Source organism: Corvus moneduloides, chromosome 1 (genome assembly GCF_009650955.1).
Source record: "Corvus moneduloides isolate bCorMon1 chromosome 1, bCorMon1.pri, whole genome shotgun sequence".
Lineage (NCBI taxonomy): Eukaryota > Metazoa > Chordata > Aves > Passeriformes > Corvidae > Corvus > Corvus moneduloides.
Window position 1 is genome coordinate 108590442 of NC_045476.1, and position 18287 is coordinate 108608728.

General features: G+C 40.2%; 1 protein-coding gene across 1 annotated transcript in view; it reads right to left on the bottom strand.

The window, feature by feature from the left end:
* Window positions 1-18287, bottom strand: part of LDLRAD4 (low density lipoprotein receptor class A domain containing 4) — a 239603-nt gene that overhangs the window by 179343 nt on the left and 41973 nt on the right. The window contains exon 2 of the mRNA XM_032121422.1: window positions 1996-2453. Coding sequence (XP_031977313.1) covers window positions 1996-2035 — 40 coding nt within the window. The 5' untranslated portion in view covers window positions 2036-2453. The remainder of the gene's footprint in view (window positions 1-1995; window positions 2454-18287) is intronic.

An 18287-nucleotide genomic window follows, 5' to 3' on the forward strand; every position in this document is an offset into this window, starting at 1 on the left:
ACCTGCCATTACGCTTTTATTGCTACTCTTGAATTAGCATAACACAGTCCAACGGATTTCTCTGAGAAATACACACCTACCCACTGTTTATTATTGCTGAGTGCATCATATAAATGTAACAAGGAACAAGAAAGATCTCCACAAAGCGAATATGGATATCAATTTGATACAAGTTGGAAGTTTTCTCCTCATACAAAGAAAATATAATTCAACCTGTTTCCTTAACGAGTCTCCTGAACGCATGGTGCACCTTAATGTTTAATAATTCTTTAGTACAGCTGCCAAGATTTGAGTATGTCTATTAACAACTTTACCTAAGGGCAATTCCAAAGGAACATAAGAATTTCTTACAGGAGACCAAGCAACCTTCATGCCATTAAGTCTCCAGAATAGGTCTGAATCTGCTGGGTTGCCATCACACTCTGACTGTTGTCCTGGGCTTCCAGGGACCCCAGATTCATCTCTCTGAATTTAATGCAGTACTACTTGCCAGGTCTTTTCCATCCAGCAGCAGTCATGAGGTTACCAGCTTTCTGACACACCCCTGCCCAAGCACCCTGGTCACAGTGCCAACTTGTGGGAGCTAAGGGATAGCAGACACAGGGGCAGAAGAGTATAAAAATGGACAGAAAGTAATGTAATATTGCAAGGGTGTTAGAAGTAATAGTGTTTCCAACAAAGGAGAGCCAGGGTAAGGAAGAGAGCAGATATCCTCACAGTTGGAATTTTGGTAGAAAGCAAAAGAGTGAGAAAAACTCCTAGGAAAGAGCTGAGAACTGGCGGAGAGCAGTGAGGACAAACAGGACAAGAACAGCAGTGGGGAGCTTTAGGAGTGTGCTGCTGGCTAGACAGAGGAGGGCGAGCCCTGCGGCTGTCCCAGACTTCCCATCGCCCATCAGCACTGGAGCACATGTGGAGGAGAGCTTCCTGTTTCCTCTCCTTCAGGACGCGTCTCACTGACACACACAGAAACCATGCTGTAAATCAAAGCAGTGCAAGGCAACAGAGACAGTTCAGAGCTGCACTACCACTCCAAACTTCTGTCCTGGTGCAGACAGCTGGACACAGAATCACACCCCACTGCAGCCAAAACTCCTTCTAAAGGCAAACATTTTATATTAGAAAAATAAATGTTTTGCACATCACTAGTTTACACTGTGATACTAATCCATTATCTAGATGTATCAAAACAAGAGCACTATCCAGTTGATTTTCTTTGCATTTCTTGCTGCATCTCAGCTGGCTGGCAGACATGGAAACAAAGCAGCAGGATCTGCTGTTTTCCCCCTCCTGCCTCTCAAATCAGAAACCATCCCAGACAGAAAAAGCACTGTATGAACTCCAGCAGACTTTACACTAGAGGGAGCTTTCCTCAGAAAGTCACACCACTGTGGCATCCTCTTTCTCATTACATTATTTTCAATCCATCTACACAGAAATACACCAGACTGAGGTGAAACAGTTACCATTTAAACCCTCCAGTTTAGCCAGTTCAAGCATTGCAGCAGGTCAGTGGTGCAGGGGGGAGTACAAAGAGAGGGTACCTGGCAAGTTCTGCCCAGAGATGTGGTCTGGCAAACGAGATAAGGCTCAACACTGACATGTTGCTGAGAAGCCTCCTCATAAGAACCATGTCCATCCTGCAGCCTCACCAAACTCCTGTGTTGAGCACAGGAGCAACTTTACAGACTACATTTTATACTGACCCAAGAGACCGCTCATGGTTAAGCTGTTAATGAGTACTTTAACGAGGAAAGCTGAGATCAATCTTCCCCAAGGCTCGTGGCCATCCATTTCTGAAGGCTGAAACATGGATAACTGTGTTCCTCACTGCTAATACAAGTGTTGAACTGGTCTTCAAGTGAATTATTTTAAAATACTATTTAAACTGAAAGTACTACAAGATTGAAAACAGTCAGGACCAATTCAATTTATTTTCTAAACTCCAGTAAACTGTCCCAAGACTATGAGCGGAACTAGAACAGAAATTCTTACCTGTGAAAGCATTTGTGGCCTGAAAACCAGCTTCCTGCATACTGCTCTTCCAGAGAAGCTTGAGATTCCCGTCTCAACCTGTCCTTACTGGAGACAACTGCTGAGCTTGTTGCTGTCAAGTCACTTCCATCTTAGCTCGTCAGAGTCCATTTCTCTTTCCATTCCTGTTTTTGGCACCATCCAGTTCCCACCTGTTCCCAGGTCTTTCAATGTGTAGGCAGAAGGGATCTGCACTGAATCTAAGCAGAAGTGTTGGACAGTCCCATCAACCAGCCAGCCAGAGGATTTGTGCCATGATGAATGTGAAAATGAAGCAAATTGCCTGTCAAGACCTCCTTTCTCTTTTACAATTAAGTTCTAATCCTGCGTTCATCCAGCACCATTTTTTCAGGTCTCAGCCAATGGTGATGTTCAATTGTCTCTCCTCTCTTGTGTTCCTCTCCCCTCAGGCACGCTCACTGAGAAATTAAAGAAGAAGAGATTATGTTTCCTGATGACCTGTAGCAACACCAAAATTAACAGACTCCAGGGAACAAAAAACCCAAAATACATTATCAGGGATTGATTGTACACATTAAAGGAGATCTTCAGAAGGCAAATCTTGCAATTTTGCTGAGATGCAAAGTGTGACCACACAGCTCTTTGAAGTGCAAAGAGGAACAGTGCTGAGGGTGTCATATGCATCTTTGAGAACATGATATGATTTGCATTTCAAAAGCCATATTTAGCAGAGATGGGGGCAGCAATACAATAACAAAATTGCAGTTAAAAGAGAAAAGGAAAAATACTCAAGGCTCTCAAGTCCAGTCTATTCAAAACCATAGTGAAATTATTAGCATTTGCTTCCCTCCTTTTCTGGAGTGTGCCAGCACTATATATGCCATTCTTACAGTCTTCTGTGGTTAAAAACCTTTGCATTTCTTCCTGTTGATTACCAAACTTTGTGTGTTGCTGTCGATTATCTTAAAAACATCTCAGTTGTAACACAGACGACGCAATTCAGATGCCTTCAGACATGCGGTGAGGTTAAAAACACCCACAGGCTACACAACAGAAAGGTGGTTACATTTTTCTTGATCCTGCTACTTCTACATAGCATGGATACTTGCAGCTCACTGAAAACCACAGTTGTTCCAAGTCCAGCTTTTAAAAACTAGGATACAATTACTTTGATGGGCTGAAGGCAAACAGCAGACAGGCACATGTTTAAGGAGAAGACTATTTTAGAAAACAAGGAAGAAAAGAAAAGAGGACTTGGAGGAGAACCCACTCACTCCCCAGCCATCCTGTTCCTTCATGTAATGATGCTTGGCTCACTATCTCCCAGCTCAGTGGCACAGGCAGGTTGAAACTCTATCTGTGATGATCTTACGACCTACTAACTGATTTTAGATGACGAATCCAGCCAGGGCTTGCAGTACTGGATTGGACCCAAGGTCCACCTGCTGGAGCAGCCCATACCAGAGTACGGCAGTCCCAGCAGCTGCTGCTTTGGAGAACAGTGCAAGACCCAGCTCAAGGAGCAGGTGGGAATAACGCACCGCTTGCTCCGCTGCTCCACTTCACCCTGACCTGCAAGATCTAGAGATAAGCTTACACCTGAAGCACAAGTCTGAATATCCCAGATAGTCCAAAACTGCAGAGAAGATTCTCATGCTGCTTGGTGTACAGTCAGCCAGGCCTTTAGGGTTTCATTTGGGACCCACCTTGGGGGACAAAAAGGATCTCAAGTGTGCCACTGAAACCAAGTGAGCCTGACACCTGATGAATATTATTTTCCTTGGAACACAGTGAATGAAAGCTAGCTGCTAGCAAAGATGATTTTAGTGGTGTTGCTTTTTTCCCGATTTTGTTATGCCACTATTACTGAAGAACACATGTTTTTGTCTCAACATACAGCACAGGAATGACTGATTAGTTACTTGTATTCAAATCTAATAATTTGCATTCAAATCAAATAAGGTTACAGAACAGAATTAAGATGTTTTCCCCATTTCTTACCCAAACATCTCAACCTAATAGAGAAGTAAGTGGAAATTAAAAGGGAGAAAGAAAAAAAAATTATGTGTAGTATCTTTTATCAGAAAATGCTGCATAAAAGATTTTAGAATAGTGTTTAAAAAGCCATTATTCCTGAATATTATATAGGTCCCTGAGATGCTTTTTCAACCCTTTGAAGTGCTCTATGCAACTAATAACCATTTCATATGAGGTTATTTTATTCTAAAATATATACAACTGAGCAAGTATAATATATATATACACAGCAGCACATAGTTCTTTTGGGTCTTAATGTTGTGCTAATTATCCTGTAATGACTATAGGTGGATGCTGCACTCATTTCCCAAGCTTTTTCTCTAGAGGCCTGAGTTTCCTCTATATTTATAAGAGTGGGTCCATATTTGCATTCACATTTTCAGTCTTATGACTTTGGATTTTGGTTTATAAATCCAAAATTTTAATGCCTCTATTTTCAACATTTTTATTTCTCATCTTAGAGTTGCTCAAGAGATATGCAGTAACCCCTTAGCATCCAGGGAAATTCTCCTATTGTTATATCTATGTATTAGATATTATAAACTTCTAATTCTTAAAAGAATAAAATATTTTCACTTTACTGAAAATTAATATTTTATTAAAAGAATAATTATTCTCCACATCTTCAGCGGTTCTGCTGACCTAGTTAAGAACACAATAGTGCTGAAGAAATGCTACAACACAGGCACTTTCAGTAACCACTGCTTCTTCAGACAGAAAGATGTAATTTTAACATTACAGACACTGAAACATTTAGAGAGCTCATTCAGACCTTAACATTTAAAGGATAGTGCACTGCATCAGGTTTAAGTCCTTCCATAAGGACTCGTGAGAAAGTACATGCTGGTATCTCTTGATTGCCCTCAGTGAGCATTTTCTATCACTGCAAAAGTGCTCATCTCCCATGCCAGATAACGAACTTGGAGGTGGCTGGCAGGATGTAAGGAACTGGAGCAGGCTGTTGGGGCAAGACTGTGCAGTCCTCAGTGCTTGCTGGGCCTTGTCACAATTCGAAACCAAGTTCAGTACTTATAAAATGCTTCTAGGGTACAGCTACATGGACTATTTAATGATCATTTTCATTTGGCAGACTTTAATTAGTCACATTTGCACCATTTCAGGTTTCTCAGATTACAAATTCATCCACGTGAAGATGACAAAGCAGCTCAAATGATACCACAGCACATCAGGAAAAGTGCAAATTTCACTTAAAACAGCATGTAGAGCTATGACCTTTCTATTGTACTTCACATTATCCAGAAATTTTCCATTAAAGCTGAGCCTGTGTTTAAAAGGAGAAGGTTGGTGTTTGTTTCCCAACAGACTGGCATGTTTGCATGCATGCAAAGGGTCAGGATCTCTGCTGACACATTTCAGTATGGCTCAGCCAACTCCAGTGAAGCCATGTGTTTATCCTTTTGTACCAGCATGGTGCAGAAATGCTGAACCAACCTGCTGAAGGGCCCAAAGAGTGAAAATGCGTATCTGAAAAAGAGAGTAGAAAATAAACAATACTGATAGAACTATAAGAAGGTGTGATCTTTGATGTAATTTTTTCACAACCTGCAGAGACCCCAGTGGGAACCGATTAGATGGCAAGAGAAAATGTGGACTAGAAAGACTAGAGATTTTCTCTTTGCTCCCTCTGTTGCCTCCTTTCCAACAGCAACAAGAACTCTGCTTCCACTTCTGCTTTCATTCATCTACTGCAGTATTGAGTCTCAGAAACAAACCAGAGCAAACCATTGTGTTGTATAAATATGTAGCTGTGCTATAAAGATTCTCAGCTACTATGCACTTACACGATGGAATACCTAGCAGAAAAACCAAATCCATTTGTTTTCATCCTCTCCGCTTTTCTCAGATTTGGTCCTGGGAAAGACACCATCATATGAACCTCACATAAATTGCAAACAGAAAGTATTTTGACTATTTAACACCTTATGTGACTTGCATGTTCTCACAGTATATTTAGCTAGTAAACCTGTTATTTCCCTTTTCTAAACATTCGAAGATGCAAAAGGGTCACTGTAAAAAAGAATCTGAGAGAGAAGAGTAAGCAAAGAGTATAACTAAATTCTGCATTAATATCTACATTTTATGCAGTATTATGCAATCATCAGCCAGGACAAGACTAGAGGAACTTGTTCTGAAAGAAGAAGTGAAATACTGCTTTTTCCAAGACTGATATTTCTGTAACATCTTGAAAAACTCAAAAGCACCGGCTGACATGTAAATGCTGCAAATTGGTTTTTTTGTTTGGAGGGGGGATTTTTCCATTTCCTTTCACTATATAAAGTCTGCTTCTCTGGCCCCATGCTTTGGTTCCCACACAGGCATTAAGAACTCACTCGATATGTTGCCAGAAGGGCTACGGCCATGGGAAGCATTTCCTGTGATAGCTCTCGGCATCCTTTAGGAAGCTAAAGGACAGCATTGCACTAAGGTGTATAACACATTTCCTAACAGGAATATCTGTACAGGAAGCCCACGCATTTACATTTTTAAGAAAGTTGCTGAACAGCTTGTGAGCTGTGCTTTAAATTAAATTAATCAAGGGAGGACTCATGCTTGGATTTCTTGCTTTCAGGTGAACAAGTGTAAAAGGGGAGAGAGCTGAGGCTACCCTGCCCTGCTCTCACTGTGGTCCCTGCGGGTGCCGACAGGGGCAGACCCCAGCGGGAGCTCAGATGTTGCCGGCACTGACCCGCTCCGTGGATGAAAGGAGGAGAGAAGCACGGCAGGCTGAGCTGGCAGCAGGACTCCAGCACAACGGGAGATCTAAGCACATCTCCAAGGAAAAAAGTCTTCTGACTGAAACCCAGACAAGTACTGAACCAGCCACATACTTAAACACTTGGCTGAAGTAAGGCCCATACTTCCCTTACATTAAGGCAGCATAGACTTGGATATATTTTTAAGAAGCTTCTTAAAACACTTCTAACATTTTGTTTTTATAAAATTGGGTTTTTCAAAATACCTTTTCAATTTTGCTAAAGCCATTTAAAACGAAGCTCTTGTGCACACATATAGCTCACCTCTCCAGCTCCTTTTGGATTTATCATGTTTTCCAGGCTTTGGTTTTGCTTCTCATAGATTCTAAACTAGATAAATTAATACCTACCAATTATACCCAATCTTTTTCAGTGGAAAGGCCTGTGTTTTACTCTGAGATCTTCATTTATTTTATTTCTTCCTAGCTATAATTTGTCTTCCTTCTAAGATATCGTTATACCAGTGCTAAGTGAATCCTGGTTCTTGGAAAATACTGTGCTCCACAACTCAAAGACCACTTAAAAACTCAAGGGGACTTTCACAGGAGACCATACACAAATCAAGCAGAAACACAGATGTTCAAAATATGTTTATCTAAGTAAATCTTTCTCTCTCTCTCACATGCATACATACATATAATTTGTTTTTACTTTCAGTCTTCAATATTTGCGTAGGTCCGTTGTGACTTTTTAAACAGCTGCTGTATTTTACTTTTTTTGGTGCATTTCAGTGACATACAATATGAGTTTGTATGTTAAGTTACATTATACACATTTATATTCCTACAGATATTTTCATATACTCTTAATCTTTTCAGGAAATTGTGTCCAAGCTTCTTTACTTCATTTTTGTTACAGCACTCCCTGAATTGGGGCAGATGGAGGACAACTAAAGTAAGGTGTGGTCTTTCTTTATTAGCTGAAGCAGGAAACAGGTCTTGAGAAAATGGCACATGGCCAAACCCCAGCAGTGTTTTTTCTAGCCTGCTAAGAAAATGTTCTGTAAAGCAAAATACATCCCAAACACCAGCACACACTGCAAAAAATCACTGCAGACAAGATCCAGTTTAAAAGAAAAAGGATGAGAGTTTCAGTACAGACACTTTTCCTCCTCTTCCTCCTCCTGTTTATTTCTTTCTGGAGTGAAGCAACAAACTGAAGCAAGTAATAAATTGGTCTGCCTGGTAGCTTCATGCCAAAGTAAATAGCCTCTGGTAACCATATAGAAAGTAGTATTTCACAGAATCACAGAATATGCCAAGTTGGAGGAAGAATTATCGAGTCTAACTCATAGCCCTGCACAGCACCATCCCCAAGAGTCACACCATGTGTCCAAGAGCATTGTCCAAACACTTCTTGAACTCAGGCAAGCTTGGTGCTGTGACCACTTCCCTGGGAAGCCCTTTCACATAGAAATCCTATAAATAACTGATAACACAAATGAACATGCCACATTCCCTTCCATTAATCTTGTTAAATGAAAGAATTAATTTGGGTCCTCTATTTTATATCTCTGCAAACAAACAAAGGAGCCATACATTTTACCATAGCTCTGCTAACAGAATGCAGTCAGTGGAAAACTTTACTAAGATCTCCATTAAAAGCTACTGGATTTGGATGAGATAATTATTGGGAGAAATTGTACAAGCTGTATTACGCAGTCCAAATAAGAAGATTGCATTGTTTATTTTTGGAACTCAATAAAACTATAATTACCAGAATCTGTCAAGAGAAATCATTAATCATGCTGCTCTATTAACCTGACCAGTCAAAGAAAAACCTGAGATCTGAATTTCATTTGCCAAAATAACAAAAAGGTTGTAAGTAAAGCAAAAATTACACTAGGCAGAATGAAAAAAGATGACAAGTTTTTGACTGGTGTTTCTGTGACTTGAGAAATGAGCAGTAGACAGAAACCATGGGAATTCTGCATATCTCAAGACTTTTGAGTATCCAGCATCCAGCTACAATCCAAAGAGCGTTTAGCAACCCTGCACACCACTGGAAAAACTGTTGCTGTGAGTCACAGCTGCAGAACCTCACCACCCTGACAAGCAGCAGCAGGATAGGGAAGTTACTCATTTAACCTTGCTATGCCACAATGGATGTGTGAGCAAGGAGGGGACACCTTAGGAGAACACAACATGGCCACTGCTGATCTGCTGTTAGACCATCATCAGTGTGGAGCTGAGCATGAGACACATTTCTCTCCTTCTCCACTCCAACAGAATCCCACTGCTGCTTCAAAAAAATGTCTCTTCTGGCTCCCTTTCACCTCATCCTGAGAACCCACCACACAGACACACATTCTGTATGTTGTTTCCCAGGTTCCTGGCTTTTCTCATCAGCCAACACAAGCTGCCCAAGCTCTTTACCTAGGTTTTTAGGTGTAACAGGAGCACATGGTTATTTGCCATCTCCGTGCATTTCTCTTGCATAACAAAAGCAAACAGGCAGTGCTTCTCTTCTGGAGCAAATTACAATTATGTAATACATGCCCATCATCCACAGAAGATCCAATGGCAGGCTGCCCCTCTCCACTGACAGCATCTTCTGGGCAAGGGCATCACATCCACTGAAGAAAGGGTGCACAGATGATACCAGCTTCTCCCACTGCATTGATTAGAGCAGCCAAAACTCCTATTATATACAATAAAGATACAGACACACATACCTACTTGGCTTATAAAAGTCAGGCTTGTGTGGATCTAGCCAAGCTGCACTATGTTTCTGAAGGCAGAAATATCTGCACTCTGACTGTTCTGGAAAGAAAATGTAGAAAACAGCATCTCTCATGTGAAAATCTCAAGCATCTTATTGACACAGAATGGCAGAGTCCTCCCACAGTACAGGTGACCATAGAAGTAAACATATACGGGTCTCTAAACATTCAGGGGTTAATAGGAGCTACCCAAAATTATTCCAATTTCTGTCAAAACACTTGGTACAATTGAAAAAGCACAAAACAGTGCTCATTTTGACAAATACAAAATGCAGAGGAGAAAGTACAATGAAAAAATGAACTGATGCTGAAGAGACGCTCAAGGGGCAAGGAAGCTGCTGGAGAATGAAACGACTGTCTTGGAGTATAAAACTGCCACCTGCACAGCACCTCAGTTTGCTATGCACGACTCTGGGAAGTGAGTGTGCTCAGCCAGTCTCAAGATGGACACGGCCTCATGTGCACCTGGGCCATGACCAAAGAAAATCCTCTTCTGCTAAAGAGTAAATCATTAATTATACAATTGAATTAGCATAAACTGACACCATATTATTTGAAGAAGCACTGATATGAATGTCCTAACTTTCTGGAATGCTGTATCAGTCAGTGCAATTAATGTCCATCTGCTGTGAGCAGCAGCTGCTCAGGAGAGCAAGGAAAGTAAGAGAAAAGTCCACTAGCATTTTATGCACATTGCTACACAAAGCTAGTTCCAGCTTCCTGTGAATCAAGCCATGCCACAAACTGCATTTGGTTTATTGACAGTGTCTCAGGAGCCAACATCGTCTGCACGCTGCGTGAAGAAAAGCAAATGGAACATTATCCAGACAAGAAAAACCCAGTTTGAAGAAAATGTTAACAGCACTGAGCACATCAGCTGCAGGGTGTTCCTAGCACTACTTGGAGCAGCACAGCAGACACAGGCATTCTGCAATTTAACTGCAGTCTGTGCAATGCAGTCTCGTGTGTATGCCTCTCCTAGCCTAAATAAGGTGCGCAACTATTTCTGACTGCACAGATGCACTTTACTTCCAGTACCATAGAAAACTTAAAAAGATATACGACTACATCTGGAAGGGATCTTTGTTACAACAGATACCTAAAACTTCTCCTATAGAACGGCACCAGATTTTAGATGACTGAAAAATCCTGAGGTTTGCTGATGCATACTTTACCAGTTTTGATTTTCACACTAAACTACAACAATCTACATGAAGTAATAAGAGTTTTAAAATTCTGTTTGCCTCCACTGAGACCAGGTCTCCATTTTGACCAATTTCTAACAAAACTGGTATGTTTAAATTGCATCTCCATCATTATATTATGGCTGAGCTCTGAACTCAATGGAACAATCCAGAGATGCAAACCATTGCTTCAACATGGTCTCCGGCTGCTCTGCTTTCCAGACCATCCACTTGAATGCTATCCTCTGAATCACACTAGATAACAAGATTAATATGTATCAGAACCGTATCCAAGCAAAACTTTCTCCTACGTCCATGGTGGTTTTGCCCCTGCCAGACTAAGGAAAATGAACTCTGCCTTATTATTCAATAATCCAGATAACACTGAAGGAAGTGCTCTCTCAGCGTTTAAACATGTGTGCTTTTGAGCCCCACAGTCAACAGGGCATAAGTACTTGCCTCAGCAAGTCTTAGCTACAACTAATGACACAATTTTACTCCAACTTTCAACACATAAATGAGAAAAGGAACAAAATAACAAGTTAGCATTTCTTGTATTTTTCTTGGACTTGGTACATTGGACTTCATATTTCTGGGCATGTTATCTGATCTCTCTGGGCTTTGGATCCAGTCACTAAAGTACATATAACTTCTACCTGTGGATTAAGGAGCTATAAAATGCTTAGGGAACAGAAGTGCTGCTGGTAAAACAGACAGAAAATGCTAAAGCAAAACTTTGATTAATTTGGTTTTGTTCTCAAAGTATAGTGCTCTCAGAGTATATCATTCTCCCAAGATCCAAACCAACTCTATTAGCACTGTAAAATCATGCCGAAGAAACGCTTTTAACTAAGTTAGAGGTCAATGATTCTTTATTTCCAGGTAATACCAACAATACATACTCTGCTTTAAGTCTGGCCTCCTTCAAAAAATCTGTTGGAAAACTGCTCACAAAACGCACAAAAATTCACGTGAAAAGCACATCTGGGAAGCAGTATCCTGAGGTGATCAGCTAAATCTCATGTCCCAGAAAAGCACATTCTCTCCAATCCTTCATTACTCAACATACAAAAAGCAAAGAAGTTATTTTTTCCTGTGCTTGAAGAACAGCTTTTTACATAAACAAACTGCATAAAGGCATGGGAAGCAATGCTGTTACCAGTTAAATCTGTGAAACTTCCCAAGTTGAGAAGTTCTTGCTTAGCACAAATATAAGAGAATTTCAACTCACTCACTTAGCTCCAATTCATGAAGCATTCCTAACCCTAACTGGCAAAACCAGACAACTCATTAAGAACACCATACTTGTGTTTGTGTAAGCTAGTGCCCTACCTATTTTCTACCAATGTTTTTTAATAATAGATGTATTTTAACGTACCCTTGTTGTACTTTAAAATCATTCTCGCTATGCTCATGTACAGTGTCTGGATGCAACTGAGGCCTGAAACTGCATGGAAATGAAGAAGTATGTTACTAACACAACACTGGCAGCACCTTCTTTAATAACAGGGAGGGAAGGTTGACCAAGCAACTCAAAAGTTGGTATTTTTATGAAGGAAAATTGGGCTGATTTGTTTTTCTCAAGCAAACATCCCATTTATCTGTTCTCATACTATCCGTGCATACCATACCTTAGCTTTGAGTTTTACAATATCCTTTTAAGTATAAACCCACAACTTTTACTTTCAAATGTCCATGAGATTACACGTGTAGTATTTCAAGCCTACCTGCCAGTCCTCTCCTCCACCACCACAACCCTCTGTAATAAAGACAGATTCCTATAGGAAGGGCCTACAGTCGTAATTTATAAATAATTACATACTGTAATTAAAGCTTCACAGCCACAAACGGAAACACTGCAATCTCATATTAGAAGAAAATAATGATCTCTGCAGATGAACAATCATTATCTTCCTTGTTCAGTCATGGAGTTGCAGCTTTGCTTTCCCAGCTGTTAACCTATCATCAGTCTTACCATAAAAACAAAGAATACTTTTTGCCTTTCCACCCCACCACCCCCCCTTTAAAACAAGTGGAAAATGTAATGAGAGTCTTTGTGCCTTTGATAATTAAGCTTCCAATATCATGGAATTTGCTCTAACAGGAGCATCTGCTTGCTGCATTGCAGCCCTACAGCTAAGAAAGCATTGGACTTATTAATAAAATACAATAAAGAACTGAACATCTGGGTGGGAAAGATTCACAGAAAGGGAGAAGCTTGTTTTCCTCTCAAAATATTCAGGAGACAGCAAAGCTCATCCAAATAAAATGTGATTTTTCTGTTGAGGAAGCAGCTGGAATCAATGATGCTGGTTATTCTTATTGCACTATATCCTGCTGTAAGAAACAAACCTATTTAGAGGAAACAGAGGGGAAAGCAGGAAAATCCCTCCTATAATAATCTACCACATAGTTAAAAGCTCCTGATAGTGCAACCCATTCCCATGCCCAAGGAACAGGCAGATGGGTATACATAAGTTCTTTCTGCTAACAGCGCTGGCAGAAAAGGGCTTCGTATCAACACTTCAAATACTGAAAAGAGAAAACAGGACAAAAATAAAACAAGAAACACTAAGATCCCAGAAGAGTTAAATAGCTAGAATTTTGGATCAACAATTTGAGCATCTTATATAACACAGTTCATCATATGGTACCCAGTCACTCATGCATCAAGAGCAGAAACTGGGTTAACTACAAAATTTCTCAGAAACAAATTGAAACCTTGATTTTAAAACACTTCTAAATGTGCCAGATACTTCAGTACACTGTTCAAAGTTAATTACCATCAAACTAAATATCTGTGCTTTGCATTCTTTTTAAATGCAAAATCTGTGGGGCTATATGCAGATCCTGCAAACGGCACTCGACTTCTGTAAGGCTATGCAGCTTCTTCACACCCCTGAGCTAAGGGAACATAAAGGGGTCAGAAAACCTTTCTGAAGGAGGATGGTCATCCTAGAACCTGCAGGTAAACCAGAATCTTCCATTTGGCAATGACACACAGGCTTGACTGCATCACCCCACCTCCGGCTGAAAGGGATGTACCCCATGGCCCGGGGACCCCTGCCTGCCCTCCTATCTTCTGGGACAGCAGACAAACATTAAGGGCTGCTGTCACTGCGGGGACAACCCCAGAGGAACTGCATCAGGTCTGCCTTCCTATGATCTACTTAAGAAGATTTACTTACTTCTGAGTCCCATTTTTTGGAAGGAGTAGGTTGCTACCTGGTACATGCATAAGCTAGCAAGACTGATCCTGATTTATCTAGATGTTTTTCTGACTCTTCTTATCTCTTCTAACTTAAAACTCCTAGTCTTGTGCTTGTTGGTGCTCTTTGTTCTTAAACAAGATGCAAGAAAAAGCAACCAAAATGATGTGTAATATCTGCTCCCTACCATGATGACAGAACTAAAACCAAACCGACCGACCCTGGTATGTTAATTCAGTACACATTATGTATTGGTGAAGGGCCATTTTTAGTCACATATATCTTCACAATTTTAAAAGCCAAAGGTTTTGCTACTGTTTGCATCATGTTATACACCAAAACACCTCGACATAAACCCTATTTTCTATCTGTTGAGACTTCATGATATGACTGAAGCTCCACATTTATTTTAGAGTTCAAAAAAGGCTCTGGGCTTTTTATGAAAATCATACAGAACTCACATGGAAAAAAAAAAATTATCAAATATGCATTTGCAGAGAGAGCTATGTGGATTTTTAACAAATAACCAAATGAAATTTACATTGTAGCCAGAAGCAAACATCAAAAACTCCAGTTCAGAGGGGTACTTTTTTAGTAACACAATCACTTCGGGAAACTATTAAAATAGCACAAACTTAAAAGCAGCATTGGCAAAAACTGAATGTAGTTCAATTCCAGTTTCCAACTCAATGCCTTTTTTGCACACATATGCTTTGCCTTCCATACTCAGCTGCATAATATAAACCACCAAACTGCACTTATAACAAATCTGAACTGACAATGCCAAATTTTAATTGAAACAAATGAGAGAAGTTGGGCAACGCATAAGCATTTTATAGGGAAGTTAGCAGCACTCACAGCTGGCATAAACCTCCACCCCTACAAGTGAGAAAGGGATCTAGTTTCCTCCTTTTATTTTAATCCTTCCTTCAAAAAACCAGACAAATCTGCTAAATTAAAAAAGCAAAAAACACTGCAAATGAACAGTCTGACAAGTGGTGACTTCAGGAAAAAAAGTTATTTTCTCCCTCTTAATGAATGAAAATGCATTCCGTCTCCCAATTCAGAGGAGCTTTCTTGCAGCCTTTTTTTATGTCAGCAACTTGCAGCAACCTCTTGTCATTGTAAGTGCTATGTAAAATGTCTCTGAAAATTGTCAGTGTATTTGTGTACACACTTGTTTGTAAATTTCTTTGTACAAAGCCCTAGATGCAAACCATGCTGCAGTAAATGCTCTTTTAGAGCACTTCATGGCATCAATGCTATTGTTTTTCTGCTTAAAGAGAAAACTAATTCACACTAAAAGAAAAGATCACCTCACAAGGATATGAAGCAGCACTCCTCCAGGTGGTTTTGCTGCAATTAATAAATCAATTTTGTCATGAAAGTGAATGAAATAGAGGCAAAAGAGACCTAAAAAAATATAAGGAAATAAACACACAGCATTCAAATTAAAATCTATCAGCAATACCTCAAATCTAACTTATAAAATCCAGACTTTTCTCTGTCATTCCAGTCAGCTGGATAAAAAATTCCCTACTTCACTGTTACACCTGCTCCTTAGGAATGCATGCCCATGGATGTTAAGGCTGGGTGGGGACAGCACAAGGCGGCTGTCAGCCACACCACTGTCAAAAACCGTTTGCTTATACTTGGTTTTGGGAAAGCAAAAAGATCATCTGGGATGGAGGAGGGTAAATCTGTCTCTATTTCCAACTGGTTCTTGACTCCTTGTATGAGATCATCAGTAAAAAATCACTACTTATAATAGTCACGCAGTCCACAGAGAACTACATTATGATTATGGATGTCACTAAAAAGTCACAGCCCTAAACTATTTTTCAAATGTATTATGCAAATGTAAGTAAATGTATTTATTTCTGCAACCAGCTTCTGCAATAGCAGAAGTAAACTTCCAGTTTTGTTTCCTTACTGAAGTTTTTAACTTCAAGTCTTGCTTACAATCTATGAAGTACACCATAATACAGCTGCACAAAAACGCACCTCTGTGACAGTGAAACTGTAAAATGTAAGTGCTGCACCTATTCCCCTTGGGAATGCTGAAGATGCTGGGCAAACGCCCTCTGTTCACATCATTAAAACAAACAAAGCCATTGTCATGAAATCATTCACTGTGCAGAAACTTTATAAGCTCTTCTATTATCCTTTATAGCTTAATTTGAGCACTAAGAATCTCTAGAGTGCTTTGCAGCACATTAATAAGAGACATTTGCTTTATAAAGTTTATCATTATTACTGTATTGCCTACATCAGCTCATTACACTCAAGTTTGAGGGTTTTATTTTTAAAAATTTTCCTCAGTCCAAAACTTGACTTTTTCAGTGAATGATAAAGGTGGTGGTGGTTCTTGAGGTCTCTTTCACAGAACAGCTGCTAGTTCATTTTCCATAGCACTTTAAGAGCCCATTATTAATAAAGCTGCTGAAAGAATCTCCTCTGAAGTCATGACACACCAGAGCTTGACTGCACTACTATTTCCCTCACTAAAATCAGGGGCTTCTGGAAGTGCTACTAGAAACTAAGAAAACAATACTGGAAGTGGCAGCTGGCAAACACGGCAATGTTTCAGCTTTTAAACAAACTCCAGTGTTTCATACAGTACTCTGGCTACTTAAATACTTTAGAGCTTATATCAATCTTTGTCTTTATCCCGACTGGATTCAGTCATTTGAGGAGTTTGAAGACAGACATGGAGGAACACACAGGCAGCAGAGGCCAGACCAATGCCAGCAGCTTTCACTGGCACCACAACAATCCCTCAGGGTATGGTCCCTTCCCACTTCTCTAACAAAATCTCTGTGCAGGTGAGTGCACTAACACAGCAGTAACAGTGTAAAGGTCCACAACTGGGATGCCTTGGACCACTTTGCCTGGAGTCAATTCCGTGTTGGCTTTCCCGAGGCCGGTGCAGCTAGGCTGTACTAGTGAGCCCTTCCTGGGCCTCAGGGCCCACATGGGAAACACAGATGAGACCCAGGGTTAGGTCACCAACTGCACCCAGCTCCCACCGGGAAGGACCCACGGGGGTGTCGTCAGTGGGGACCTGGTGTTTCTGGAGCCCTCCCCAAAGATGTCCACCTAGATGTGGAGCACAACCTATAACACAGCACAAGGCACTTAGTCAAGCCCTCACGTGATGGCGACAGCACTTCAGAAGCAACACTGCAATGCTTTTGGCAGAATTTTCCCAGTGTCTGATGCTGTGCATGGGTGGTGTTCCTGTAGGATGCCCAACAGTCAGATCTTGACCTAAATCTGCAAACAAACTATTTCAAGTAAATCAAGAAGACAAAGTGTTTTTCAAATCATGCTTCACTTTTTTAACAAATACTGGCTGTCCACAATCTTCCATGGGGTTTTTTTTTTTCCCCTTAATGCTGCATCCGAACATATTAACCACGCTGGATTTCTCCCAAAAGGGGTACAAGAAGGGACAGAAAGCACATGCAGGTTTGCTGGACCATCAGAGGCATATAACATTTTTCATTTATCTTGGACAGAAAAAAGCATCATTTAAACTTTCATTTCTTCATAGAACTTCTTTGAACAGAATTTATTTACTCAATTAGTTCTAAAACCCAACTCCCTAAGCAAATAAATGATTGCTTAAGTATGATTATGTGTAATTAATATTCTCCATTTAGTTGCCAGAATATTAACTCCTTTATAACTATAAAATCTCACTAAATCATTTTAGAGATAGACAAATGCAAAGAAATTTTTCCTCTATTTCTACACAGATCCTTGCATACTCAAGAGTACAGTTTAATTTATCTAAAATGTGACTAAAAATAATACACACACAATCAAGAAATACAAACAAAAGCTAAAAAGGCGGTCTTTTTCTAGTTTGAGTCTAATAAGTCTTGCAAAATTTCTCCATGGGCTCAGATACTCTCAAACAGTAGAGTCACATCAGTCTCGTGTTGATAAAAACGTGATGAAATATTTCTCTTTCTGATCAAACTTTTGAAGGCACAGTACAGAGAACATTATTAAGATGTTCAAATCATGTTCCTAAAAATGATCATGTCGTCCCCAGTCTATTTGGGAACGTGCACTAAGCTAATCAAACTGACGGGTGTTGCAACAGAATTCAAGACGACCCAAGTCCTGCTGTTCCTGGAGCCCAGCAGTCCAGAAGTTCAGACCTCTTCATATTGACTATGTCTTCCCAGTACTCCCCAGCACAGCATTTATTTTATGCAATTTTTGCTTTTCTTAGAGTCCAGGATAAAAACGCTTTCAGAAATGAAATATGAGTGTCTGATACCGCTCTTTTTCCTTGTCCTCAGAATACAGCCTCAATCTTAGTTAACAACTCTGTTCAAACCCTGCTTTGACA